Here is a 25,112-nt window from a genome sequence, read left to right as displayed (position 1 = left end):
GAATGTGTCCATCTGGTAGCTCACTGTGCATGGAGCTGACATGCTCAGATGCTAGCAAAGATGGGTTAGTAGATATGTTCACCAAGGTAAGCAACCAGGAAAAGGCATTTAAAAACAGTTTTTTAAAGGTGGGGCAGGCTTCTGGTATCTGTGGTAGAGTTCAAAATTGTGACTAGAGTGGTCACTGTCTCAGGGACAGGGGTATTATTGGACAGCTGCAGGAGGACTGGTAAGGTCGACAGAGATAATGCAGTGCCTACACTAGCACAGCGATGGAAGTAAGTTGACTTTGGCTCTGCGTCATTTGGATAAGTGGTGTTATTGCATCAATTTATATCAGCAGGAAACAAGTTTAGGTGTGGATGCATGCAAAATTATGTCAAAACAAATGGACTTAGGTTGACCTAACTTTGTAATGTAGCCCACGTGTCAGACTCCAATGCTATCAAGATTTAATTATGACCATGTATTTATACAAAGTTTATTTTAAGTCTTTGAAAATGCCTTTAGTGACTAAGACAATTCACAGTAATAGAACCTGAACTCTCACTGGATGGCATTGACCCATTGTCATGATATAGGTTGAGCAGTGAAAGCCTGTCATTTACCTATTACATTTTCTGAGAGTTTCAACAGAGGATACCATAAATGATGCCATAAACAATGCATTTAAATGACATTTTAACAGTGCAGGACAGGCTGTTTCAAAACACCATTTTGCATTGTGTATAATATTAAATACCATAAAATTCTCTCACTGGTTGCAGTATTCATCTGCATAAAGGGGGAACACTAGGATTCTTTTAAACATGTCTATAGTTTTGGTGAAGAATTAATTCCCAAGGTACACAGACATTGGGCATTGGGAATCTCCAGCAGATCTGTGTACTTTCCCAAACTGACAGCTAGATGGTAAATGCAACAAACATTCCTCTGCCATTTTCTGTAACATGGCAGGTTAAACAGGACCAGCATCAGTTTAATTTTTTTTTTTTAATTGGATTTGATGCTGGTTAAGGTTCATATTATAACATCCTTTCCAAGTGATGTCCAGAGAACAGCTGTAGCATAGGATACAGCAGTGCAACTTTCCCTACATCACTCACTGCCAAAGTGCTTCAACCTTGCCTTAGAGTGGCCACTTTTAGGCATGACAGGATAGTTGTCTCCATGCTATTAAATCTCTGTTCCCTCTGTCATGAGATTGCCAACAAGGCTAGCCGTTGTGATGGAGATTCTTGTGGTGTGATCATCTGCTCATGTAGGAAATGGGCTGAGACCCAACAACTCATGGCACATAGGACAGATAGCCATCAGGTTAATTTATAGGTAATTGGTTGTACAGCTCACTATCCACCTCCAAAACACCTTTTAACAGACATACATAATAATCAAACTAGCAATTTTTGATAAAAGAATATTTATTAACATTCAAGATTTACAACAAAATAAATTAAGCAAATCAACATTTTAAAAACATTGCCAATTTGTAGTTTAGAAGTAATTTTTTAAAAAAGCAACCTGAATTCAGTAACTGCTAGAAAATGATTAAAGCCCTTAAATTTATATTGGCAGATCTAATACTATGTACAAAACAATCTTATCTAAAATATACCAGTTCCAGCTCCAGCCCCAGAATGCCAGTGTTGAGGGGTGAAAGGGTGTTTCCTGCTTCCCACCACTCTTCTTATTAAAACTCAGGTCTCCAGTATTTTTAAAAATCCATTTAATGTGCTCAGGTACTACGGTGATGGAGGCCATATAAGTGTGTGTATATATAGACAGGAAAACCTCTCAACATGATTCTGTTTTTAACATTGGCTCCAGAAGGCTGATATGTTCAATCTTGCAAGCTAGTCAAAGTCAATGGGAGTTCAGGGCGCTCCACATCTCCCATGAGGCACTCCAGAATTGAACCATATGTAAGATGCCGGTATGATGAAATAAGGCCTCTCTGTGACTTTGAAGGAGATGCCATTTAACAAAGAGCAGCCCCAAAATCGCCAAGAAAATTTGCAAAAGGAAGTAGCTTCTTTACTTAACCTCAAGCTGCCCCACAAAACAAAAGAAATCCCCGTACATATTATTTCCTTTCTATGTTTCCTGGTATACAATTTAATAGTTTTGCTAGGATTTCACAGTTTCTTGGTGACAAAATTAATTAAGCAATATAGTATATAAAAATACAATAGTATGAAATCATCACATCAATTTTTATTGTCATTTTCTGGACCAGAGCTAAAAATTACTTTTCATACCATGACCTCATCTTCAGCTCCTAATGGACCTCTTCAGATGTGCCTCAGAATATTTTGCACTGATTCCCACAGCACTTCCAGTGGCATACTTCTGCCATCTGAAGAGAATCAGTTGCAGAATCCACTCTAGTGAAATGCTGGAGCCAGGGAATGGAAAAAATGCTTAGTGAAACCTCCAGAGAACTGATGGCAATCTCACTGCTGTTAGAAGCTACAGATATGGAATGCCTGTGTTCTAGGAAAATCTTCTATGAAAGTAGAGAGAAATCCAGCTGCTTATATCCTAACCTGATGGGCTATAGAATGAGAATAATACTGAAAGAAAAACATGGACTGTAGGCTATTTCTGGATGGGTTAGCCACTGTGGAATACATTTTCAAAGTGTTGTGGGTGGAGTTTTAGGATCAACATCAATAGGAGTCATGTTGTTAGACCTCTGTGAAATCTCACTGCATAGGTTACTCTTCAACTCCACAGCACCCCACACAATCCCCCTTTAGCTGAGTGGAGTAAGGAAAAGGATAGCCAATCTCCAGGGGACCTAACCTGAAAAATCAACACGTCTTTTTTACGCTGCGGTTATGATACAGGTCAATCATTTCTTCCATCTCGTTGGTGCCCTGTTCTTGTTCAAAGGAGGAAATGTAATACTTAGTGCCTTTGAAATATCAAATAACCCTCAGCATCCCTACGAGACATGTATATAGTGTATTATTCCCATTTTAGAAGGGTAAATTGGAGGAAAGGATAAGCAAATTGTCCAAGGCCACACAGCAAATCAGTGGTAGATCTGGGATTAGAACTCAGTTGCACCTCAGTCCTTGATCTGTGCTCACGCTGTAGACCATGCCACCAGTCTCATTATAACAAATAAAAGCAGGACAGGTAACTTTCTAAACACAGTTTTAAACTCCAGAGTCATCAAGAAACCACACTGTAGTCAGACAGTGGATAGCTGCAAATTCAGAAGTTGTATGACAGCTGTGCTTTTTGAAAGAAAGATTTCTCATGTTGAGTCAAAAGCATCTTCTCCTTTTACTAAAGTGAGAAGAGAGGTGCAGAAGACTTGGATAGCAGCAGTGGATCTAATCCGTGTTACTTTTTTACCCAGTATGTTCCTTCCTCCTTGCCCTCTGGTATAAATTAATTTTATTAAATCAGATTTTACCAAATCTCCACTGGATGTGTTTTTCATGATTAAAAAAAGGTCAAGTGTTTTTCATCCCTTCCCCATATATTATAAAATTACTTTATATTTTCACATAATTCTCCAGCATCTATAAATTATTCAAAAAGATGAATAAATTTTGGCTTATGTTGCAGTTCATGGAACCATACTCAAAAAAAAAAAAAGTGAAATGTTATTTTTCCTATGACCTACTGGCCATGTCATGATCAGACCCTGAACTCTAGCAGATCAGACTTTCCAGTTGCCAATGCTACTCTCCTAGGAGCCTTTATAAATTAGGAGTTATTTCTAACCACATCATATTCCTTTGGCATCCATGATAACTTTACATTTTTTATGTCAGCAGATTTGCCAATTTTGTAATCCCAGCAGTATTCAGGAGATAGCAGTTTAGTAGGCTTGTTTCTCAAGTAGTATTTGTTTAAGTGGCTTTCATCATGCCATACTGCCTCAATGTTCCTTTCTTTGTCTCTTCTAATCCCTTCATAACATTCTCTGGTAAGATTGAAAACACGAAGAGGAGTGCCTCCAAACACAGCACCATGATAATAATAGTCCCCCTGCATCAATGGAATATAAGCGGTTGACTCAGGACGTCTCTCATAAGTGAAGTCCTCTTTATCTGCCTTATAAAACCAAGCTTGGAGCTGTGCTACAGACTCATCAAGTGTCTCCAAACCATAGTCACCTTGGAAAACTTGATCCACATCCATACAAAACAGAAAGTCTACTTCATACTTGATGTGGCTTTGAATAAGGTCCCCTATGGTCTTCATGCGCATCATACTTATATCTTGCCATCGACTTTCTTTATTAACTTGGAATACTTTAAAGGTCCGCAAAGGTCCCAATTCTATCCAAGGCATTTTCGAGAGATCATCCACCAAAACATAGAAGATCACTTTATGGCCAACCATGAAGAAGTTGTTTGCAGAACTTAAGAAGGTTTTTAAATACTTATCGAGATATCTAGGAAAAAAATGGGGGGAGGGGGAGGGAAAATTATTAATTTTCTTTATTTACAGTTGGGGACTGAACTAGAGTCAAGAGCCAAATTCAGGTTAATGTAATCCTGTTTCAAATAGAATTACATAAGTGTGCACTTGCAAACTTTTAGTGCACACCAGAAGGGTCCATTCAGGACAATTTAGTACGTGACACACTAGTGTGCACTAGAGTTTACACCTCTCTGGTGTGGACTAGTGCACCATGTAGACAATCCCTTCAACTGCTAGAAATGATTTTTCAGAGTTTTAAGCATTATATAGTACTTTATATGTTCAAAACACAGCTTCCATGGACTTCAGTTACAGATGTGAGTGCTCAACACTTCTGCAAGTCAGATCTCAGAACAGGCACCAACCAGAAAATGAGGAACCAATTGAGACAAGTTTGGTTTAAGAGACCTGCATCCCACAGACTCTGGTAGAGGCAGGAATAGAATCTAATTCTTCCAGGTCCCATTCAGCTGCCTTAACCATGAAACTAATCTTTCTCTTCCTGCAATCCCCTGCCAAATTCTCTACCTATCTTCTGCAACAAATGAGGCAGGGGGCCTACAGACAGTATCCTCTGCTAAACAACCCTGGTTCTTCCATTGAGCAGATCCATCCTGTGCACTGAATGGAGCAGGGGTTATAGCATTTCTTAATTCCTGAGTCCCTTACTTTGCAACCTTAAGAATGTTCTTTTCATGTAGGTTGTGTGTAATTTCCTAGGTAATTGAAAAAACAAATTCCATCATGGGGCATCATATTGACACCCTTAGCTTTGATCAGTAGGTTTGGGACCTTTAAATCCAACCTACAGAACTCTGCTACTTGATCTAACACAATGACCTGAAGGTAGTAAATTGTAATCATCTCTGTGGACCAGCACTAGAGGGGGATGAGACATTTTGCCAGTGGTTTTCACAGATATTTGTTGAGAACAGAGGAACAGTGAGACTCAGAATTATAGGTTCTATTCCAGACTCCGGTGGGGAATGTGTTTTAGTAGGTATAGACTTTTCTGCCCATTCCCCCCAAAGCTTGACCTCTTCTGCTTCATCCTCTTCTGTCTCAGTCCTGTCTCTTCTGACCCTGACTCCTCATCCTCGTCCCATTCTCCTCACCCCACTGGTTCTCAGCCCCACTCTTTGCCCAGCCACTTCCAGTATTTCCCACTAGTTCCTCATCCCATCTCAGTCATCCCCTCCCCCCCCAAATTTCCTCCCTTGGCTTCTAGTCTCCTCCCTACTCCCAGGTTCCTCTTCTCTCTCCTGCTCCCCTCACTACTTCAAGTTTCTTGTCCCAATCTACTCCCCATCTGGCTCTTTTCACACATACTAAGAGATTTACTAAAGCTTTGCAGCTAAAACTGAAGATTCAGTCACATTGAGCATGCTACAGACCAGTGCTGCAGGTGGCTGAGTGCTGCAGGCAAGGATGGGTCCGCTACATGAATTGAATACAGGGAGAAGACTGTCTTCTCTAAGGTATTTCAATCAGATAACTTCCTCCTTCTAAGTGCCTGGGTGCCAGCTGGGGGAACCATTGAGAACACAGGAGACAGTTGCCCTGCTTTCATGGCCAACTGCAGCCCAAACAGTTTAAATTTGGGACGTTATGCGTTAGTCTACTTTATTCTTATTAAACTATAAAAGTTACTCTAGTTTTAATTACTCTTCTTTAGGCCTGTTCTGCTCCTATTGATACAAATTGGAAGAGGATAAAGCCCTTTATTTAAAAATGTATCTATAAAGTGTGTGTGTCTGTCTCCACCCCTCAAAAGGGGCTCAGGGAGAAGATACCTTTGACTTTTGTTCTCTGGCTAGAGTGACTTATTGGAACTACAATATAGATTATAGGGACATAAAAAAAAGAGTTGTTACTTTCATACCTCAATTTCCAAGAACCACCAACTGCTTTTAAGGCAACAAACTTGCCATGTTAAAAGGCAGGCATCAAAAGAAACTGCCAGCACCTGCAGCCGTCTCACTTTGAGTACAGACAGCATCTCTGAGCTTTAAAAAACTCTTGCAAACCGTTTTAAAGGGAACATGCGGACTTTATGCTTCTGTACATTTCAGGAAGCCATTTCTGCCATTGATCAAAAGCTTGAATGGCTTGGCTTGTAGCTAAAAAATACGGACAGAAAAGTGATTAAGTCTGGATTTACAGCAGGTGGGAAAAAAATGATTGCAGTCTGCAGATCTTATTAAAGAGCTTGAACTATCTGCTTAAAGTTCAAATGGATTCCTTGGAAACAACCACGGAGGGTAAAATAAAAGAATAGTGTCCATGCTAGAAATTTGTCACTAGATGGAGTGGGAACATTTTAGGAAGAATTGGCTAGTGGAAGATTGGTTGGTGACTGCAATAAGTTTCTACCACCAAAACAGGCTGAAGACATTCTAATAATTTTTTCCCCTCCCTTAATTACACACTTGATAATTGTGACAATTTGGGAAATCTGTATTTACAACTTGTGAATTTTGGTTGATATTATGAAGTTGTTACTATGAAAATTGCTATATCACTGAATACCTGTATGTAAACGTGGAAACCACCATTTCAGAGCCATGTCATATCTCTGCCAGAGCAAGGCCAATGGTAGGTCCATCCCGTAGTCAGGGGGACAATAAGCTTGCTGGTTTGGAGAGTGGAAATTTCCCAAGCAGTACAAAAAGAGATGATAGTGTGAGGTTATAAAAAGGACTCACAGGGGGAAGACTCAGAGCCACACAGGATGTTTTGGGCAGGAGAAGAGAAGGAGATGGACCAGCCAAAGTTACAAAAGATGAGCTAAGGAGAGAGGCTCCTTATTGTGGAAGAGAAGTCACATAGCTGCAGGGGGAGGATCTTGGATCCCACAGAGGCCCCTGACCCAAGCCCAAAGAATGCTCATGAGTGGTGAGGAAACTGAGGCAGGAAAATGCATATAGTGGTTATTTTTGTATAGCTCTGCATATTTCTTTTACTATTAAAGAGCAATAGTGTTTTAGAATCTTGTGCAGAGTGTCTATGTTTCATGTGTTACACCTACCATGTAGCTCTTGAAGAGATAAATGGTGAGTCAGAACATTCATACTTTCACGTGGCATTCTGGGAGAGGGTGTGTTTAAGAGATAGGGGGCAGGAGGAGTCGGACGGATCAGCACTGGTCACTAGGTCTTCTCTGGCACTCCTCCTGAGAGCTGCATCCCAAGAATGTCCTCAGAAACCTTAAGACAGGGGCATTGCCTGGGTTCCATTAAGACTCCTGAGGCTTAAAACATGAGATCCAGCCCCTGGATTCTCTCATAGCTATTTAGGAAGTGGCCAGGAGGGGGCACTGGACTAACACTAAGAAACAGAAGGAAGCCAACAGGCAAGTGAGGTGTTAATTTTTCCTTAGTAAGGGCAGCATAGATTTTGGTAGGCAAATGTGCATGATTTTTCTGTCCTTGTCTAATTTAAAAATTGGTAAATAGAAGTAGTCAGGGACTGAATTTTAGTGTGTTCAAAAGGTAACTTAAAATAAATGTTAAGTCCAATTCCTTGTCCTTATGAAAACAAAAATTCATTGAGTGTGATAGATTGGCCTTGTGCAGACGTCCAGTTTCATACCCATTCCCAACAGCTGAAATTCTTGCATCACTACTAACACTCATGGCTTTGGCAGAGCCTGTATTTACATAATCTTTTCTTTAGTTCTGATCTCTACTTCTGTTTTTTAATATAGTCAGCTCATTAGCCACAGTACTGGAGACCGTTTGGCTCCTCTGTCAAATATAGTTACAGCCCATATAGTGTCCTTTAGAGATATATGATCAATATGTGATTTATAGATACCAGTTGCTGTTTCTGTATCATGTCTGAATTGATAAGTATGTGATTGCTGTTTGTAGATGATTTTTCTTCCCCCCCTGGAGAAAACATTGAGGACAATTAGTGTCGTGGCTACTAGCTGTTGGCAAGATGTTAGGCACATGCCTTTTTTGATGGCAGATTTTCTTGCCTGAAACAGGTATGTGTGGCTTTGGAGTTGTCCTGGGGCCAAACAATTTTTCAGGGAAAGTGTTCTGCTCTGCTGGAGTTCTTAGAGTAGATTAATTTCAGTTACCTCAGAGGGACAGTGCTAGCTTTCACAGTTGTATCCTTTGATGTCATTGGCATATAATGCTCAGGTTATAAAGTAAATGCAGTGGAGATCTGACTCTGCAGTCTCAACCAGCTTGTCTCAATTGGTTGTACATAGACGAGGGAACCTTTTCACTCCACCTGGAAGAGCCTCAGTCAAGTTCAGAGACGTGCAGCAAGAGGGAGTGGAGATGGGAAGGTGCCAGTTTGCATTTCACTGTGTCTTGCAGAGCATGAGATTTCAGCAGATGTCATCTCTTTTGGTTTTTACACAAATGTAACAGGAAGGAAGCACACAGTGCGGTCGAGAAAACGGTGTTTACCAACTACATACAACATGCAAGATGTAGTTACATAGAACTCTGCCAAAGCAACAGAGCATATGAAACTTAGCAGATACAGTACCCATAGAGTAGGGGTTCCCAAACTACAGCCTGAGGCCTGCATCCAGCCCGCCGACACATGAGTGGCCCGCTCCCCAGCCTGCTCCCCCCTCCAGGCCTCACCCCTTCTCACCCCCTCTCCTATGTGGGCCCAGCACATCACTCCCAGCCCCAAGCAGCGCTGCATGGCAGCTGCTCCCCCTCCCAGCCCCACCCCTCTCCCATGTGGGCCTAGCAGCACCCTGGCCGGAGCAGCACCACTCCCAGACCCAAGCAGCGCTGCATGGCAGGTGCTCCCCCCATCCCTATCCCTGTCCCTTCCCCCTGCCCCCTCCCACATGACCTGGGCCTAGCGCCCTGGCCAGGAGCCACTCCTGGCCGCAAACGGTGCCGCACGGCAGCTGCTCCTCCCTCCCCTCTCCCAAGTAACATGGGCCCAGCCATTCCAGCCCACCATAAGAGGAAGACTGAGTGATGTGGCTCTCGCAGCTCAAAGTTTAGGGACCCCTCCCATAGAGGGTTCACAAACAATTTAAAGGGATATTACCCAAGTCCTATATATTACCAGAAGTAATGGTGAAGAGCTGTAGAGGGCCCCAACCAATGTTATCATGGCTCATGCGGCAGTCTGTCTGGACAGGTGAACAAGCAGAGTGGCAGGTATTCCTGGAGGAGGAATCCTGTCTCCATGAGGACCTCTAAGGTTGGGCAGGGCCATGGACTCCAAACTCCTCCAGAGGGGATGGGTATAGGAAAAGTGGAGTTTTTGCAAGGCGAAGATTTTGACTCCACATTGACTTTTTAAAAAATCACTTTGCTTAATGAAGTTCCAGTCCATGATTGTGGAACCATGATAGGACTAAGAACTACTGGACTGTTCCTATCAAATACTAGTATTTGAATAAAGGCGGTGAACTCTTGTTTGAGAAATGTAAGATCAAGGTAAGCAGGGGAGACTGTATTGTTTTACAACTTCAGTTTGCTGCTCCTGCTACAACCCCACCCTTCTGTCTTCTCAGTGTAAGTTACATCAGCTAACATTTTTCATTTCTGAATTTGATCCAGTAATATTTTATAAAAGACTCCAGGCTGTGGAGTTTGAGAAAAATTAAACTTCTTGGGTGCTTAAGAAAATAGTAGAAAATAAACCAGTAATTAAGTTCTAAATTTTTAGAAGTCTGAGCTTTTAGTTTTGTTTTAAGAGGAAATAGTGGTTGATTTTAAAAAATGGGAACCATTTTGAATAAATCAAAACATAGTAAAAGGAAAAAAAACATTTGTTCTAGAGTTAGCCATATAATGTAGAATTGCTCAGTACAGCAAACATTACAGTTTAGTTTAATTACCTTCTAAAAAGTTGCTGTTTATAGTATGCGAACCATATAGTTTCTTTAGATAACAGTAATATTTACGAAGTAGGCTACATGCAAGTGCTGTACATACTCTATACAAAGGAAATCTTCCCAGAGTTCTACTCTCGTTTATCAGACATTGTTCTGACATGCCTCTTAGGCATAAGCTAATATAGACAGATTATAAAGGTATATTTTGGGAAACACCCTTATAGTCTCAATAGAAAGGCCCTGGGCTATTGCATTAACCATGTCATGTTGGCCATCTCTCCTTCTGTACAGATGCCACAATAAGTAGAGATAAGATTGAAATAATCCTTTTACATTTGAGTATGTTGTGAAGAAAGAGGGAGGAAAAAAGAATGAGTCAAATTTGATGCAGTTTTCAAACCTGGGCAAACCTGATGAAGTTAATAATGGTTTGTTGGCATGTACCTGTTATGGTCCAGTATGCAACATTCAGTTTACTCTGACATGGAGAGGGATTCAGCAGTTTTTAAAAAGAGACAGATTCCAAGTCAACTGAGAAATGCCTTAAATATTAGGCTTCATCTTCTATATATTAATGCATTTATAAAAGAAAAAAAAAACAAACAAAAAAAACAAATGACAGCAGGAGCAGTAATACTGAGCCCAGTTGCTATGTGTGTGTCAAAGGGTTAGACAATGCATTACAGATAGCACAAGAGTTAAGAATCTGGTTTTTTGAGATTCTGTTTTGAGAGGAGTTTCCTCCTAATGGAAAGTGGGCAGAGGAAGGGTATTATTGGCTACATTATTGGACCATGCCGTATTGGTTCAGAAATTTAAGTTTTAATGCTAAAGCCATAATATTCTGGAAGTGCCATCCTAATTTCACTTTCAATAATTTACTTGCTCTGTGCTTTAACAATAAGTTTTATAAATTGCTGTACAAACAAACAATTTCAGAAAGAAAAATCTCAACAGGTTTCTCTAATGCTGGCACCTTTACATGGGCAATTTAATGTAAACTGGGCAGTGCTCAAACAAAAAACCCAAACAGACTACTCTCTGCTTTCTATGAGCTCTGAATACAGCAGAGGACTGAATACCGGAATTCCTGAGTTCTAAAGCGGGTTCTGACCCTACTCTGCCTGTGGCCTCATGCAGCTCACAACCTCTGTCTCTGTACCCCTCTTTGAAGTGGGAACAATGATCCCTAGCTCCAAAGAGGATTGTAAGAAATAGCCAATGTTTACAGAGCACTCTGATTTTGAAAAGTGCACATATATCCTAAATATGGTTATGAAAGTACAGCATCTTAAACTTGAAAGTTTAAATGTAGACTTTACTCTTCTAAATATTTTTAGAACTGCTTGCTATCAGCTCCTCACCTGGCATCTTGTTATCCACCTCTGCTCTCATCTCCTCGTATTGCTTTCTCTTTACTGCCTCCTTTCTCTGCTCCCCCTCCCCCCACCCTCAAGTCTCTTTCATGCTGGAACAGGCTCCCTTCTCTTGTCCGCTAAGAAATATTTCCATCCTTTCCTCCTTAAAACTTCCTTCTTCCAAATCCCTATACTGCATTTTTGCCCAAAGCTGAATGCCAGCCCATATATTTCTGTTCATAACTTTGTATGTTCCTCACAGGTGGACCATATCACCTTGTTTGTTTTTAAAAGGGCTGTGCACGTTTAAGCATTTTGTAACAGTGGAAGGCTTCTAATTTCCTTGTAATTACAACATGCTGGTTTTCTGTAGCAATCCCAACGTTTAAAATAAGTTCAGAGTAGCAACTAGAAGTACTTACTTCCCGATGGCAAAAACCGTCAAACCCACTGTGACTTTTTGCTTGCTATAATAGTCTTCCAGGACAGATTTTTTGAATGTACCATCCCATACAATTGGGGCAGACCAGTAAGTCGAAGTTGATACGTCTAGTCGTGCACTGCGTAAAAGAACAAAAGAAACAACAGATTACTAAAAGCTAGCAGGAAGTGAGTCATCCAACACTACTCCTCTCCCTTGCTTTCAAAAGTGTTTTTACCCAGTTCTGCATGCCTAGCATGGATGGCAATCAGCAACTGTCTAGTGGGCTCCCTGCGCCACTGTTGCTCTTTGATCTTATTGATCAAATGCCTTGGGGAGAAAGGGATGAAGGAAAAAACTGGAGGATACTAACATGAGGAATAGAAAAAGCAATCTGAAAGGCCTTTAAAGAAAGGGAAAGAGAATGGTATTTGATAGTGGGGCAACAAAAGGAAGAGATAGGAGGATCCTTGTAGGAAAGGGAGTGAGGAGGACTAGCCAGAGAGAAGAACAGAATGTGAGAATAGGGAATAGATATAGAAGGGGGGAGGAGGACAAATAGAATAGGATGCCAAACATGTAGACTAGGGAGGGATTCAGGGCAAAGGAATGAGAGACAGCAGACCTAGAGATAAGAAAAGGGAGACGAGACATGACTGTAGGTTATGCATTTTATTTATATTTGTTATTTATTCTTTCAATAGCACCATTGGTGGGCTAGGCACTTTAAAACATAACCAAAAAAATAGACATCAGGACAGAGGGCAGTGGAGAACGCAACAAAAAGCAAAAATGATTGGACAATTGAGCAGCAGTTTCATTTTATAAATTCTAAGAGGCTCTGTAGTTTGTTAACATAAGCCAAATTACAAAATAAAAAAAAAAGTGTGGAAATGCAAGCCCACAGAAGAGAAAGATTGCATGGCATAATGAAAGCGGCTTTTTCAGGTTTGATGAGGTTATATTCTACATGTGTGATGTGTCCAGAGCTACAAATAGGTCTATTTTAATTAAGTCATAATCAATCCATTTACAAGAGGAAGTGCTGTGAGAGCCAAGAAGTAGGCAGTGGGTTGCCCCATATAAGGCTTTGATGTGGAGACAGTTTGATCTTGCTGAAGAATGAGACATGAACCCAATGGAGAGATTTGAGAACTGGGATCATCTAGATTTTATCATCTATCTAGATCATCTATCATTTTGATACCAGGGACCGGCTTCCTGTACTCGGTCAGGGAGATCTTGGGACTGGTGCTGATCCCTGGACCAGTCATTGAGAAACACTGATCTAGGCCAAGTGTTGAGATAATGTTAGCAGCAATATGGCAAATGGGCCAGAGGAGGGGGTAATAACAGATGTGGAGATCAAAAAAGTAGTAGTATTATTTCCTTGGCAGATGACTTTCCTTGACCAACAGTGAAAGCCCCTTCCCTTCGTCCACCCAGAAGTGATTTGCCACTTGGCACTTACCTTAAATGTGCTAATACACACTTTCTATTCCTATTAACTATGGAAATAGAGAGGTAAACCTGTTTCAGCAAGGTACTAAAAGACTTTGCTAAATCCAAACTTTAGTGTCTGCAGGGCAGATGTTCCTCATCACAGTAAGCAGTGGCAATAGGCCTCTGTGCACATAATTTGGGGTAAGTTTTATTCATAAGTACATTGCCTGGGCTCAGTTTCCTCTAAAGCATCAAACTTGAAATAAAACCAGAATACTCACTCAACTAACATTTCTCACTGTTGTGACTGTGTACTTAATTTTAGCAGGATATTTTTATACTGTAGGATTGTTTTGCATTGGAAACAAACATTTTTTCTTCAAATCAACAATATCAAAATAGAAATGTACTAAGAGTGGGCTCAAATTCCAGCATTCTGTATCTACTCACAGATATACTTGTAAAATGTCTTGTTATTGAGCTACCAAAAGAGGGGGAAGCTGTGTGTGCATGCTCTCTCATTCTATAACAAACACTTACTGAGCACCTCTAAAAATGCTTTACAAAGTAAGCATTGTAGGATCTACTTTGCAAATGAGGGAAATTAAGGCATCATGCTGATGGGTAAAGTATCTAAAAGACAGGTTTTTAAGGTATTTAATAGTTGTCTAAAGATGCAGATAAATGTGAGATTTTCAGATTGGTGCCTAGGCACCAAACTCCCACTGAAATCCATGAAGGTACCACTGAAAGGTGCCAAGTGGAACTTTCTGCCGCTTTAGGAATCTAAATACTGTGAAAAATCCAGCCCTAAGTAACTTAGGCTGCTAAATCCTATTGACATTGAGGCTCTCAGTGAGTAGCTGAGAACAGAATCCAAGTTTTGTTATCCCCATTCCACCCCATTAATCACTAGCGCACACGCTCCTCTCTAGCCTGACCTCTTCAAAGGAGACTGGATCTCAACCCCAGGAAAAATTCCAACCATCTCTCTCACACATACACACTTTTCTACAAAAATATCATGACAACTGTGCCTTCGCTTCCCTGTTTTATTCTCCGATGTTGCCTTATTGTCTATGTGAGCCTAGGATAAACAGCTGCCTCATGTTTTTGGGAGATAATATATAAAAGGCAAGTTGCAATTCCCCCTGTTATTAAACAGGAGAAAATAGCAATGACTAGCCCAACACAGTCGATAACCCCTCTTCCAAAAAACAAAAAACCTCCCTCTTTACTGAGCTTTGCACTCTGCCAAACTCAAGGCCAACAATGGCTCAGGAAAATGGATGGTTCAGTTTCTGGGAAGAATTTTTAATGCAATACTTCTGTCCTTGCTGGAATGTTCATGCCATCTAATCTAACCAAGTACAGTCCCCAAGAATTGTGTGCAGAGAAAACAGAATGTATCTTATTTGCCCAACCACATTAACTCTTCTGGGTTCTGCTCTAGATGCTGGATGGTGTTCTTAAATACACTGACTGAGGAAAAGAGGTGAGGGGGGTTACGTTTCTATGTACATGGAGAAAACATTCAGTCTAAATGATTTCTTTTAGGTTAAGAGAATAAATACACCATCACAAAAATAAAGCAGATAAAATGTTCAAGAGTGCTTAAGTGACACAGGTAACTTGGGTGAAATCCTGACCATGTTATAATAAATGGAAAAATTCCCTTTGACTTCAGTGGAGTAGGATTTCACGCTATAGGAGTTTTTTCATTGACTATAACGGGGCAAGGATTTCACTGTCAGGGCCTAAATCACATTTGAAAATTATAACTTTGGCTTCTGAATGACTTAGGAGCTTTTAAATATTTTACCCAATATCCATAAGAGCTCATAAAATACACTTTTCCTCTGTAACAATCACAGAATACAAAATGGTTTCCTGTTTCTAGACATCTGTATACTTAGATCTTAAAAAGTGCATTCTACAAAAATAGTCAAAAAGTTACATAGCTTTGTATACCAGAGAGGGAAGATTCGATGTCAGTACTGTTATATTAATTTACATGGAAGAAAGGGATCCAAAAAGTCAACAGCATTAATATAACCCAGTCACTGTTCAACATTAAACGGTGTCAAACAAGGCTTAGTGTAGAGAGTCCTCAGCCTGCTTAGCACCATGGCAAACACACAATAAAAGGTTAAAAGATTTTTATGAAGGATACGGAAAAGGAGAAACAGTTAAAGCGTTTGAAATGTAAAATTTTAAGTACTGCCAATTTTAACAATACCCCTTGTTCCCTTTAATTGGATAACTTTTTAGAAGGAATAAAAACCCTTTGTTAGACAGTCTTTTAGATGGTAATAAACCAGTGCTTAATTTGTGCTGGGCCTGAGCCTTGTGGCACCTCTAGGCTTTTCAGTTCATAGTCCCGGCACCTCTGGGTTTGCTGCATCAGTTATGAAAATTTAAAAGTTGCGTGAGCCCCGGCACCTCTCATTACAAATTAAGCACTGGTAATAACTATCCTTTTTTGGAGAAAAGAAGTTAGTTAAAATGGGCTGAAGCTGCTGTTATTACCCTTGTTAAAGTCTAGAAGACAAGAGAAACACACAAAAGGGGAAAGGAATAAACAGCAACAGAAAATGCAGCTTCTGTCTCTGGTGTTGACTCACTTGCAACCTCACTGCTGGAAAAAACAGAGGCACAGCACACTGGCTAACTCCTACCAGCATCAAACAGTTTAGGGTGTTGCTTTTATCTGCCTTTCTAGCACAGGCTTACAGCAGTGTTGCAAAATATGCAGTCTTGGCTGGCTAAGGCAGACTTATTATACAGAAGGAAAGATAGGAAAAGAAGAAATAAGGTAGGGAAGGAAAAGGACCTGTGGAGGAGGGATTGAGAGTCTCATGTCCTTGATGGTGTTTGGGATTCCGCTAGAGCCAATGGAGGTGGTAGCGTAACTTGACTCCCTCTCTGGCCAGAACATCTTTCAAGATTGGGATCAAAGTGGTCTGAGGTCCCAGAAGAGTGTGGGGTGGCAGCTAAGATGGTGAAAGCTGGTGCCTTCCTCTTCTTTCAGTTAGAAAAATGATTACCATGATGCCATCTTTCTAAAGTTGCTTTTTGAGGACCCCAAATGGGAGAGATGGATGGACTAGCCCATTCTCTCTTTATTTTGTCTACTAGTTAGGCCTGATTTCCAATGCACCAATTTTGGTTCATTGATATTCAGTTCCATGCTTTTCTTGTTTACCAAGCATGATCTTATAAATCAAGGACTGGTATTTGTAGACTCTTTTTTGGACTAATTTCAGTCCATCTCTTTTGCACTTTTTCCCCCATCAACATTTGATATAAACTACTGTGACATCTTATGAACGGTCACTCATTTTTTTTCAACTGAGCTCACAATTAGGGTAAATTTGCAGGTCGAATTATTGCAACAATACACAGAGCCACATAAACTTATACTGGAAAGTACTGAACAGGGAGTATTTACTTCCTGTTGGGCAATGTTTCATGGTTATGCTTCCCAATTTCAAAGAACCTAAAGCAAAGAGCTGCAAAATATAAGCTATGAAAACTGCACATTAAAAAATACGGGGACACGACGACGACGACACGACAACTATAAGGGTAGTTAAATTCTGAAATAGGCTTCTGAGGGAAGTTGTGGAATCCCCATCATAGGATGTTTAAGAACAAGTTCTTCAGACATTTGTCAGGGTGATTTAGTTTAGCTGGTCCTGCCTGAATGTAGGGAGTTGGCACTGATAACCTCTCAAGGTCCCTTCCAGCCCTATGTTTCTATGAAAACAATATTTAATAATTACTAAAAATGAGAAGAACTTTCATCTACATCTAATCAGTTCTTAGTGGGCAAAATACTCCACTATAGATGGCATCTCTATTGGCAACTGATGCTAAACATGGAACAGACAGAGGTTTTAAGTCTTATCTCAGAGATAGCCCATCAAGGTCAGGGCTGAATCACATTGGCAGAGCAGCTATGGAAAAGCTTGCTCAACTACTGCCATTACTGTAACTTTTCTGTGAATAAAGAAGGACTTCATTCTCCAGCACTAAATTCACTTTACACTTATTTTAAAAAGTTTTTGTTCAGAGTGTGAGCAAACGAATTAACTTTCTGATACCCAGGTCCCTCCACACTGTTGGTGTGTTAGATCTTTTTGTTGATGTTGAATTAAACACTGGTGCATACTCTCTTGTAAAAGGTAAACCCAGACATGGAGACAAGGAGGACTTCAACAGCATTTATTTGTGGAGAGGGAGCTCTAGCAACTTCCAACACAACAGTTAGTGCAATCCTGACAAATCATACCAGCACTGTGCAGCTTCTCAGGTTAAAGACCTACACACCCTTCAAAGGGATACCCCACTATAGTTCTATTACTGAGTAGGTCTAGTTTCCCATGTTCTTGACACTTATTTTTTCTATGAGAAAAACAGCTTGTCCATACTCTGTTGATGGTTTTCACTATCCACGTTGTAGTAAGGTGTTAAGCCTCTTTATGTGTTAATCTCCACAAGGGATAGAGAGGCTAAGTGCTAGTTTTCAACTCAGGTTGGTCACCTATCCTGTCACTATATTTCACACAAGAGAGTTAGAAGATACTCTGGACTATTCCACATATGGCAATGAACAGAGTATTCCAAACCCTCTTGTGTGAAACAGTGACAGGATAGGCGACCAACCTCAGACGAAAACTAGCACTTAATGTCCACTAGAGATAGTGAGGTTGTTAACATATAAAGAGGCTTAACACCTTACTTGTATATTAGAAATTAATTCAAAGTGAAAATAGCTGCAGCCAATAATGGGAATCTATGCCCTGACAGGGCCTAATCCAACAGGACACTGATGACTTTCTGAGTGTTCTCAACTCCCAATTACTTCAATTGCAATTCAGGGCATTCAGCACCACACAGGAGGCACTCAGTATCCTGTAGGACTTTCACCACCAGCTCCCTCACCCTTTAATTAGCACTTTTTCCAGACTCTCAGCCCCCTAATCCTTTAATCAGTATTTTCTTTTCCATCATAAATCCAAATCCTCCAACCTGGCCTGTACTTGAGAAGGGAGATGCCCTATTTATAGATTTAAACCTACAGACTATGAAGGGGGGGGGGGGAGGAGAGGAGGAGGAACAGGGCATCAAAACGCGCTTGAGAGGAGAAGGTTGGATACTTCTTATCCAGTCTGGACATCCCATGACATGAGCTCCAAAATGTAGTGTTCTACAGTGCCAACATTTACAGAAAACAAGCTTTTCCCATTGCTGGATAATAGTTTCCCCAATCCAAATGGTGGCACCCTGCCTCTCCTCAGAGTGCATATAATTTCACCTGGTTTTCAAATTGTGGCCTCTACTCCATGTCTTTATCATCTGACTATTATAAGTGGCCTTACAGTTGCCTTTATAAACTTCTCACTTCCTAGGACAATAACTAGCCCGGACAAATTGACAAATAAGGGAACTATCCACATGACACCACCAGATTTTCAAAATATTAACATTAGTTGGATTACAGTATCCTGCTCAGCCTTAGCAAATTGCTCTTGCTGGTGAACACCATACTTAGAATTTAAAATGGCTGTAAAGTGTGTTCCTAGGATTTCTTCTTACCTAGCATGAAACCAGCCATCTAGCTGCAACGTATTTGGCTTTTTGTCAACAATAGCATCTTGGCTTCTATAGGAGAAGACACAAAGAAAGACAGTAAGGGTCACAAAAATAAATGAAATATTTCAAGGATAGGATTTTTCAAAAGGACTCAGCACTAGTCTAACCCTGCTTCCAATGAAGTGAATGTCAACTGATTTCACTGCAAACAGTGCTGAGTCCTTTAGAAAGCTCTCTCATTCTAAATCATTTGAAATGACAGCACATGCCAACACAATTAGTTTGTGACTACACCACACCCTAATTTCTACCCTTTTTCTGTCAGCTAAATTTAGTTTACCCTATTACTTGTCAGTTAAACAAGTTATAATGTTTTTACATCAACAGAGTACTTTAGAACACGAATTAATCTTGTCTAGTAGGAAATCACTTTTCATTTTACAGATGGGAAAACTGAGGCAGAGATTTGTCCAAGATCACAGAGTGGGTTAGTAACAGGTGGATTAAGATTAAATGAATCCTTGATCTACCCAATTTTCTGGTCCCTTGTACATGTAATCTTCCTACCTAACCCTGCTCTTGCTGCCCTGCCCCAGCCAGGATGTAGTTTTGTCTTCCTTTTCTGAATTAGTGATCTTCCTCCCAAGAGAGGCATGCCTACCCCACCCAAGCAGGCAGATGGGCACCACACTTTCCCTCAGGCTCCAGATCCCTGCCTTAATCCACCCCTGACTTTTAGAGCAAGAATTAAATTAGAACTCACCTACTCAGACCACACCTAAATCCTCAGAGCTGAAGTCAGAAATGGTGGTCTGTGGAGCTCTTTTCAAAAAGGATAGAACTTTTTTTTATTACATTAAAGATGGGCCAGATTTTTCAGAAGTTCCCTCTTCTAAGTGCCTTAATTTTTGAGTGTTCAACTTTATAAATGTAAGGCCTTATATGTTTAGAGGTGTTGAACAATCCCAACTGCCCATGAAGGCAGTGAGCAGCTGAGGGTGCTGAGAACCTCTGAGAATCAAGCTCGATATATTTCAAGTTGGATACACAAATTTTGAGGTACACAAAGACCATTTCTGAAAATGCTGGCTGTAAGAATTAAATATTTCCTATTGTTACTCTTTCCATGTTAGCAGTTACTACAGAGACTTTGAGATAGTCAATGGGAAGGGATTTGTTCATGAGACACCCTCCAAGGGCAGGTCTACACTGCCAGCAAAGTTTGGTGGCAGTTGACGGGAGTTATGTAAGCTATGCAGAGTAGCTTGCGTAACTCCCGTCCACTTTGTTACTTCCCTTTAGCGCACTGTCTCCACTGTGCTGCGGTGACGAGAAATGTGTTAGTCAATGCAGCACTACGCTTTTTTTGGAGGTGGTTTTAATAGATCGACTTCCAGATTGATTGAGAGTGTCTTCACTGCCACTCAATTGATCTAGAAAAATCGATCTGAAGGCAGCGAATTTGCCACCATCAATGTGTACCTTGCCTAAGAAGTGGTCCTCATTAAGATAGAATGTGACAGTGCTGCCATAGAATATTACAGCTGTCTCGCTGTCAGTGCAAGATGTTCCCATGCGAAAGTTACTGTTGGAAATCCAAAAGAAGAGATACTCAATTCACTGTCAGGTCTGTCTCTGAAGACAGAATGTTTGTTTTGTTCAGGGAGCTCTCTTTAGCATGATTTTGCTACTTTGTCATGACTATTTAAAAATAAATAAAAAGCAAACATCCAACCAATTTTGCAGTAAAACATTTCAGTGCCAAGATTTTAAATGCATTTTGGATTTCTTTTTTTAAAAAAAGTGTGGTGGATTATGGATCAAAACACCACAATATAACAAAAGAATTTTACAAAAACAATCCTAGTGAGCACTTCCTCCCTTAAGTGAGCTCTAAGATCTGGAATTTCTGGTGCATAAAAACAAATGAAACACAGCCAAATGAAATTTGAACAATACAAACAGCAGACTGGCTATGCAATTTCCTTTCAGAAGTGATACCCCAGTTCAAACCCTTCACAGAAGCCGAGAGCCAGGTGGAACTCCCATGCCCATAGTTTTACATGGTGCTCAGCTTCAAGCCCAGCAGCCCATGAAGAAGCCAGTTACTTCTCCCTGATCCTCTGCCCCTACCACGACCCTACAGCAGGTTAGAGTAGCCTCATGCTCTTGTTACTCTACCTCCCACATCTTCAGGATCAGAGCCTGTGGGGAGGGTTATGCTGGCTCTGTGCCTACTAGTGACTTTCCCATGCTGAGGGAGTTAAGGATGGAGAAGCTATGAGCTAAAAAGTGTGGCTGTATCGTTATTGTTACACTAATTGCGTAAAGTCTCAACCTAAGGTAAGTAAACACTAGACTGCTCTCAGTGTTACATGAGAAGTTTTCCACCTGTATTTGCTGACCGTCTGTCACCACCTAAACCAGTCATTTGTATATAGGTTTTAGTTGCCCATTATGAAATAACTTTACCTAGAACTGAACCACTTTGGCAGCCAAAATTCCTTTTGAGTTTCCAATATAGTGATTTCTTGGCTTCTGTATGAGTGATACAAAAGAAAAATCATGTTTAACAAAACAGAGGTCATCTTAGGTAATAGAAACAAAATAAACTAGAAAATTCAAAACCAACCATGTCACTACCATGCAGGTGACCCAGTTTCAGGAGAAATCCTTGGATTATGTGTCACTAAAATAACAAGCTTGTTTCACTGAAGAACTTGTTGAATGTTTACTAAGCAGCCTCACTAGATACCTCTCATAGCAAAGGAATGTCCCTATGATACTGGCAGACTTGGAAGGAGGCAGTTGGTTGTAGAGTAAGGGGAGAGGGTGCTACTAGAATGAAGGCATGTTAGAATGTTGCAAAAAATCAATACATTTATTCAACACTGATCCCTTTCTATTTTAAAAATGCAGGAAATTATGTGTAATATTGAATCTACTTCAAACCAAATAGACGAAAGCATTAGTATAATTTAAACTAGTTCACAAAAGGTCCCAAAGTGTCTCTCGGAGGGCATTTATGATTTATCGCATGAACACATATTTCTGGCATACTGTAGCTTATCCAAGGACACACATTCAATCAGCTGTATTGGATTAGTAAATGGACTAAAAGAAATTTTAAAGGATGTAGTACTTCCTCACTAATGACTCAGGATGAAATCCACCCATGTATGCACGGTAGCCTAGTAAGGAGTGTCTACTTCTCAGAGGACTACACTGTACAGCAATGCACCTGGGGTAATGTAATTTCATAGTAGCAGAAGCCTGGCCATTTATATCAGGAAAAAAATCTCAAGTCAAAGAGAACACAGTACCAGTACTTTAGAAATGTTTACATGGCATGCACTTACTTATCATGGTACATCCACAGTAAGGTCCAGTCTCTGATAAAACACAAAAAGCATTTTTTTTAAATTAAGGAAGAGATCTGCCCCTCTTCTCACAAAAAAATTACTACAGCTAAAATCATCTAATCTTTGTGTGTATGAAAAAGGGTGTTATTCTGTAGATGCAATTTTAAATGGCTCAGAAAAGGCAATGGGGCCTTGTGCCCACCTCCACCAGTGCCTGTGTGAGAGTATAATAGTCTCCTGCCAACATTACAAAGGGAAGAACGGAAGCGCAGAGATTTATTTAAGTTATTACAGCAAGTCAGTGGAAGAGCTGGAAATAGAGTCCAGAGGAATGACTCTTAGTTCCTTACCCAGACCACTGGGGCAGGAATTCTTCAACTGTTGTGCATGCTGGTTTGCAGAAAACTGGCTGACCATGTGTCTTTATGCTAATGCAAATAATAAATCAAAGAAAAATGGGGCTAGCTTTTCTCTTCATTATCAGCTGCTAAGTTCCATTAAGCTAGTGAAAGATGCAGAGTAGTCTTGCAGTTAAGGCACTGGATTAGGGTTCAGGAGTTCAATTCCTGGCTGTGAGAGACCATGGGCAAATTGCTTAATCTTTGTTCCTCAGGTCCTCGTCTGTAGAATAGAGATAGCAGCACTTCCTTTAACCCAACTTTTGTTGGTTTACAGTTTGAACTATTAGGATAAGAGCCTGTCACTTATTATGTGTCTATACAGTATCTAGCACAGTTGGGTCCTTTAGAAGATCTTCAAGATAAAAATGGCATTTGAAAAGGCTTCTAAAGGACCCAACTGAACACTCAGTGAGAGTTTTAGCAAAGATGTGGAAAAGCTTGCTGTATTTAAGGTATCACCAAGAGATATAAGCTAAAACCATACATACTGTGAAACAATTCTAAAAAGCCAAACAAATTGGCAACAGAATGTCTAAATATGACATCTCCAATTGTAAAACAGGAAATAAAATAGGGAACAGAATTGGGAAATAACAGAAATGAGAAAATAGTTACAGAAAACATGAACACCAGGGTGAGTGGGGCTTTTATTTGCAATATATCTGCAAACAATTTGCTTCTATTAATTTTTTTAATTTATGTATGTACTTGGATTGGATAAAGATACAAAGGTTCAAGTGGGGGAGGAAAGGGTAACATTAGTGCTTTACAAGCTTTGGTAACATCCAATTCTCCTCCCTGCTCACCAATTATTTTTCTTTTGTATGTATCTCTGCCCTTCTGAGTTCTGAACAGGACGAGAAACAGGAATTACGTAAATGCAGGTGACAAGGGAGGGAACAGTAGAAGACAGATTCATCTGAGCACATCCAATCTCCTTTCTTTCCAATAACAGAGCAGGGAAAGCTCCCCACCTTGTCCCCAAGCTATGGTGTGTTGATGCTTCTGTTTGCAGTGGGAACCCAGAAGAGAAGAGAACCATTCAAATGAGAAATAAAGCTAACCACACTTCTTAAAGGCTCAGAACAGGTTTTGTTTGTGTATGTTTGGGTTTCATTTATAAAATAACTACAGTTTTGCACCTGCAAGAGGCCAAGCCCTCTCATTTGCCCTCAGAATCGGTAGAAGTTAGTGTTCTCCTCAAGACCTAGGATCAGATCTTTGGCTCTTTAGATGCTGGTGAGTTCCCCACTGGTGCAATAATTCAGATTTAACCCTGATTTTATAGTTAAAGTTTACCTGTTAAAATACATAAGAACAGCCAGAGATACAGTTGCAAAAAGTGTAATACATGTTAGAATAGTCTTTCCTCTGGAGAGCATTTTTATCTAATGGGAGAAAAAAAAGAACATAATAAAGTTTATAAGAGACTGAATTAAGCAAATGATACATTTAATGTACAATTACTGTAGGTCTAAAGTGTGAGAGAAATTGGTCTTGCCTTAATTTTGTTTTAAACCAATTTAGTTAAGCTGGTGCATCAGGCTGTGTGGACTCTTATTTCAGTTTAAAATGAGGTTTATTTGTGATTTAGCTTAAAACTATACCTAGTTGACCGAGTTAAACAAACAAAAACAAATCCACAAGCACACCAGTCTTAGAACAAAATAAGAATGTCCAAACACAGGGTTGCACGGATTTCACTACACCAGTTTTAAACAAAACAAACCTCCCCCCCTCCCCCCTTTAGTTAAATTGATACAAACTTTTTTCATGCAGACATGGGCTTTGGACATGGAGAGGGTGGTTCTAAGTACATATGTTGAAGGAAAGAATATCACATCATATTCTGTAGATATAAATACTGAAACACCATATTGATAGTGAACCTTTCAAAGAGGTGAACTGGATAAATGGTTACTCAGTTCTATGAAAAATACGATGAGTTTATCCTCCCACTTTTTGAAAGGGTAATGATTTGTGCGCTCAACACCCCTAACAGTAGTCTCACAGTAAAGCCAGTTAAAAAGTCAAAGGAAGTCTGAGCCATTGCTCAGTGCCTCATTCACCTACTTTGCCAGCTGCGACCTCCCAACCCCACAACTCTTGGCTCTGCAAAGTACTTTGGGAGACTGACTAGGGAAGATGCTTTGCAAAATGAAAAGATTCTTAAACAATTTCTATGACTTAATATAAACCTTTAATTTCTGTGCACTATACCTGCAAAGTTATTTTACCATAGGCTTTTTTTGT

General features: G+C 40.2%; 1 protein-coding gene across 11 annotated transcripts in view; it reads right to left on the bottom strand.

The window, feature by feature from the left end:
• Nucleotides 1-1,939: 1,939 nt before the first annotated feature.
• The window catches only part of LOC137148768 (N-acetyllactosaminide alpha-1,3-galactosyltransferase-like), a 50,730-nt gene continuing 27,557 nt past the window's right edge, over nucleotides 1,940-25,112 (bottom strand). For 7 of the 11 annotated variants that reach the window (XM_067541780.1, XM_067541774.1, XM_067541775.1 and 4 more), the window contains 6 exons: nucleotides 24,159-24,247; nucleotides 22,456-22,488; nucleotides 21,569-21,634; nucleotides 19,100-19,165; nucleotides 12,057-12,194; nucleotides 1,940-4,417 (listed from right to left, as the gene is read on the bottom strand). In XM_067541780.1, the coding sequence (XP_067397881.1) occupies nucleotides 3,724-4,417; nucleotides 12,057-12,194; nucleotides 19,100-19,165; nucleotides 21,569-21,634; nucleotides 22,456-22,488; nucleotides 24,159-24,241 (1,080 nt within the window). In that variant the 5' untranslated portion in view covers nucleotides 24,242-24,247 and the 3' untranslated portion in view covers nucleotides 1,940-3,723. Of the gene's footprint in view, nucleotides 4,418-12,056; nucleotides 12,195-19,099; nucleotides 19,166-21,568; nucleotides 22,887-24,158; nucleotides 24,248-24,625; nucleotides 24,643-25,112 lie in introns of those variants that run through there. The other 4 variants (XM_067541772.1, XM_067541783.1, XM_067541781.1 and 1 more) reach the window with 4 other exon arrangements.

Source organism: Emydura macquarii, unplaced genomic scaffold (assembly GCF_026122565.2).
Source record: "Emydura macquarii macquarii isolate MOO-44397 ecotype Brisbane River unplaced genomic scaffold, CSIRO-AGI_Emac_v2 contig_691, whole genome shotgun sequence".
Taxonomy (NCBI): Eukaryota; Metazoa; Chordata; order Testudines; family Chelidae; genus Emydura; species Emydura macquarii.
Note: the sequence above shows the minus strand (reverse complement) of the source record. Positions and strands in the feature narration are given on the sequence as shown.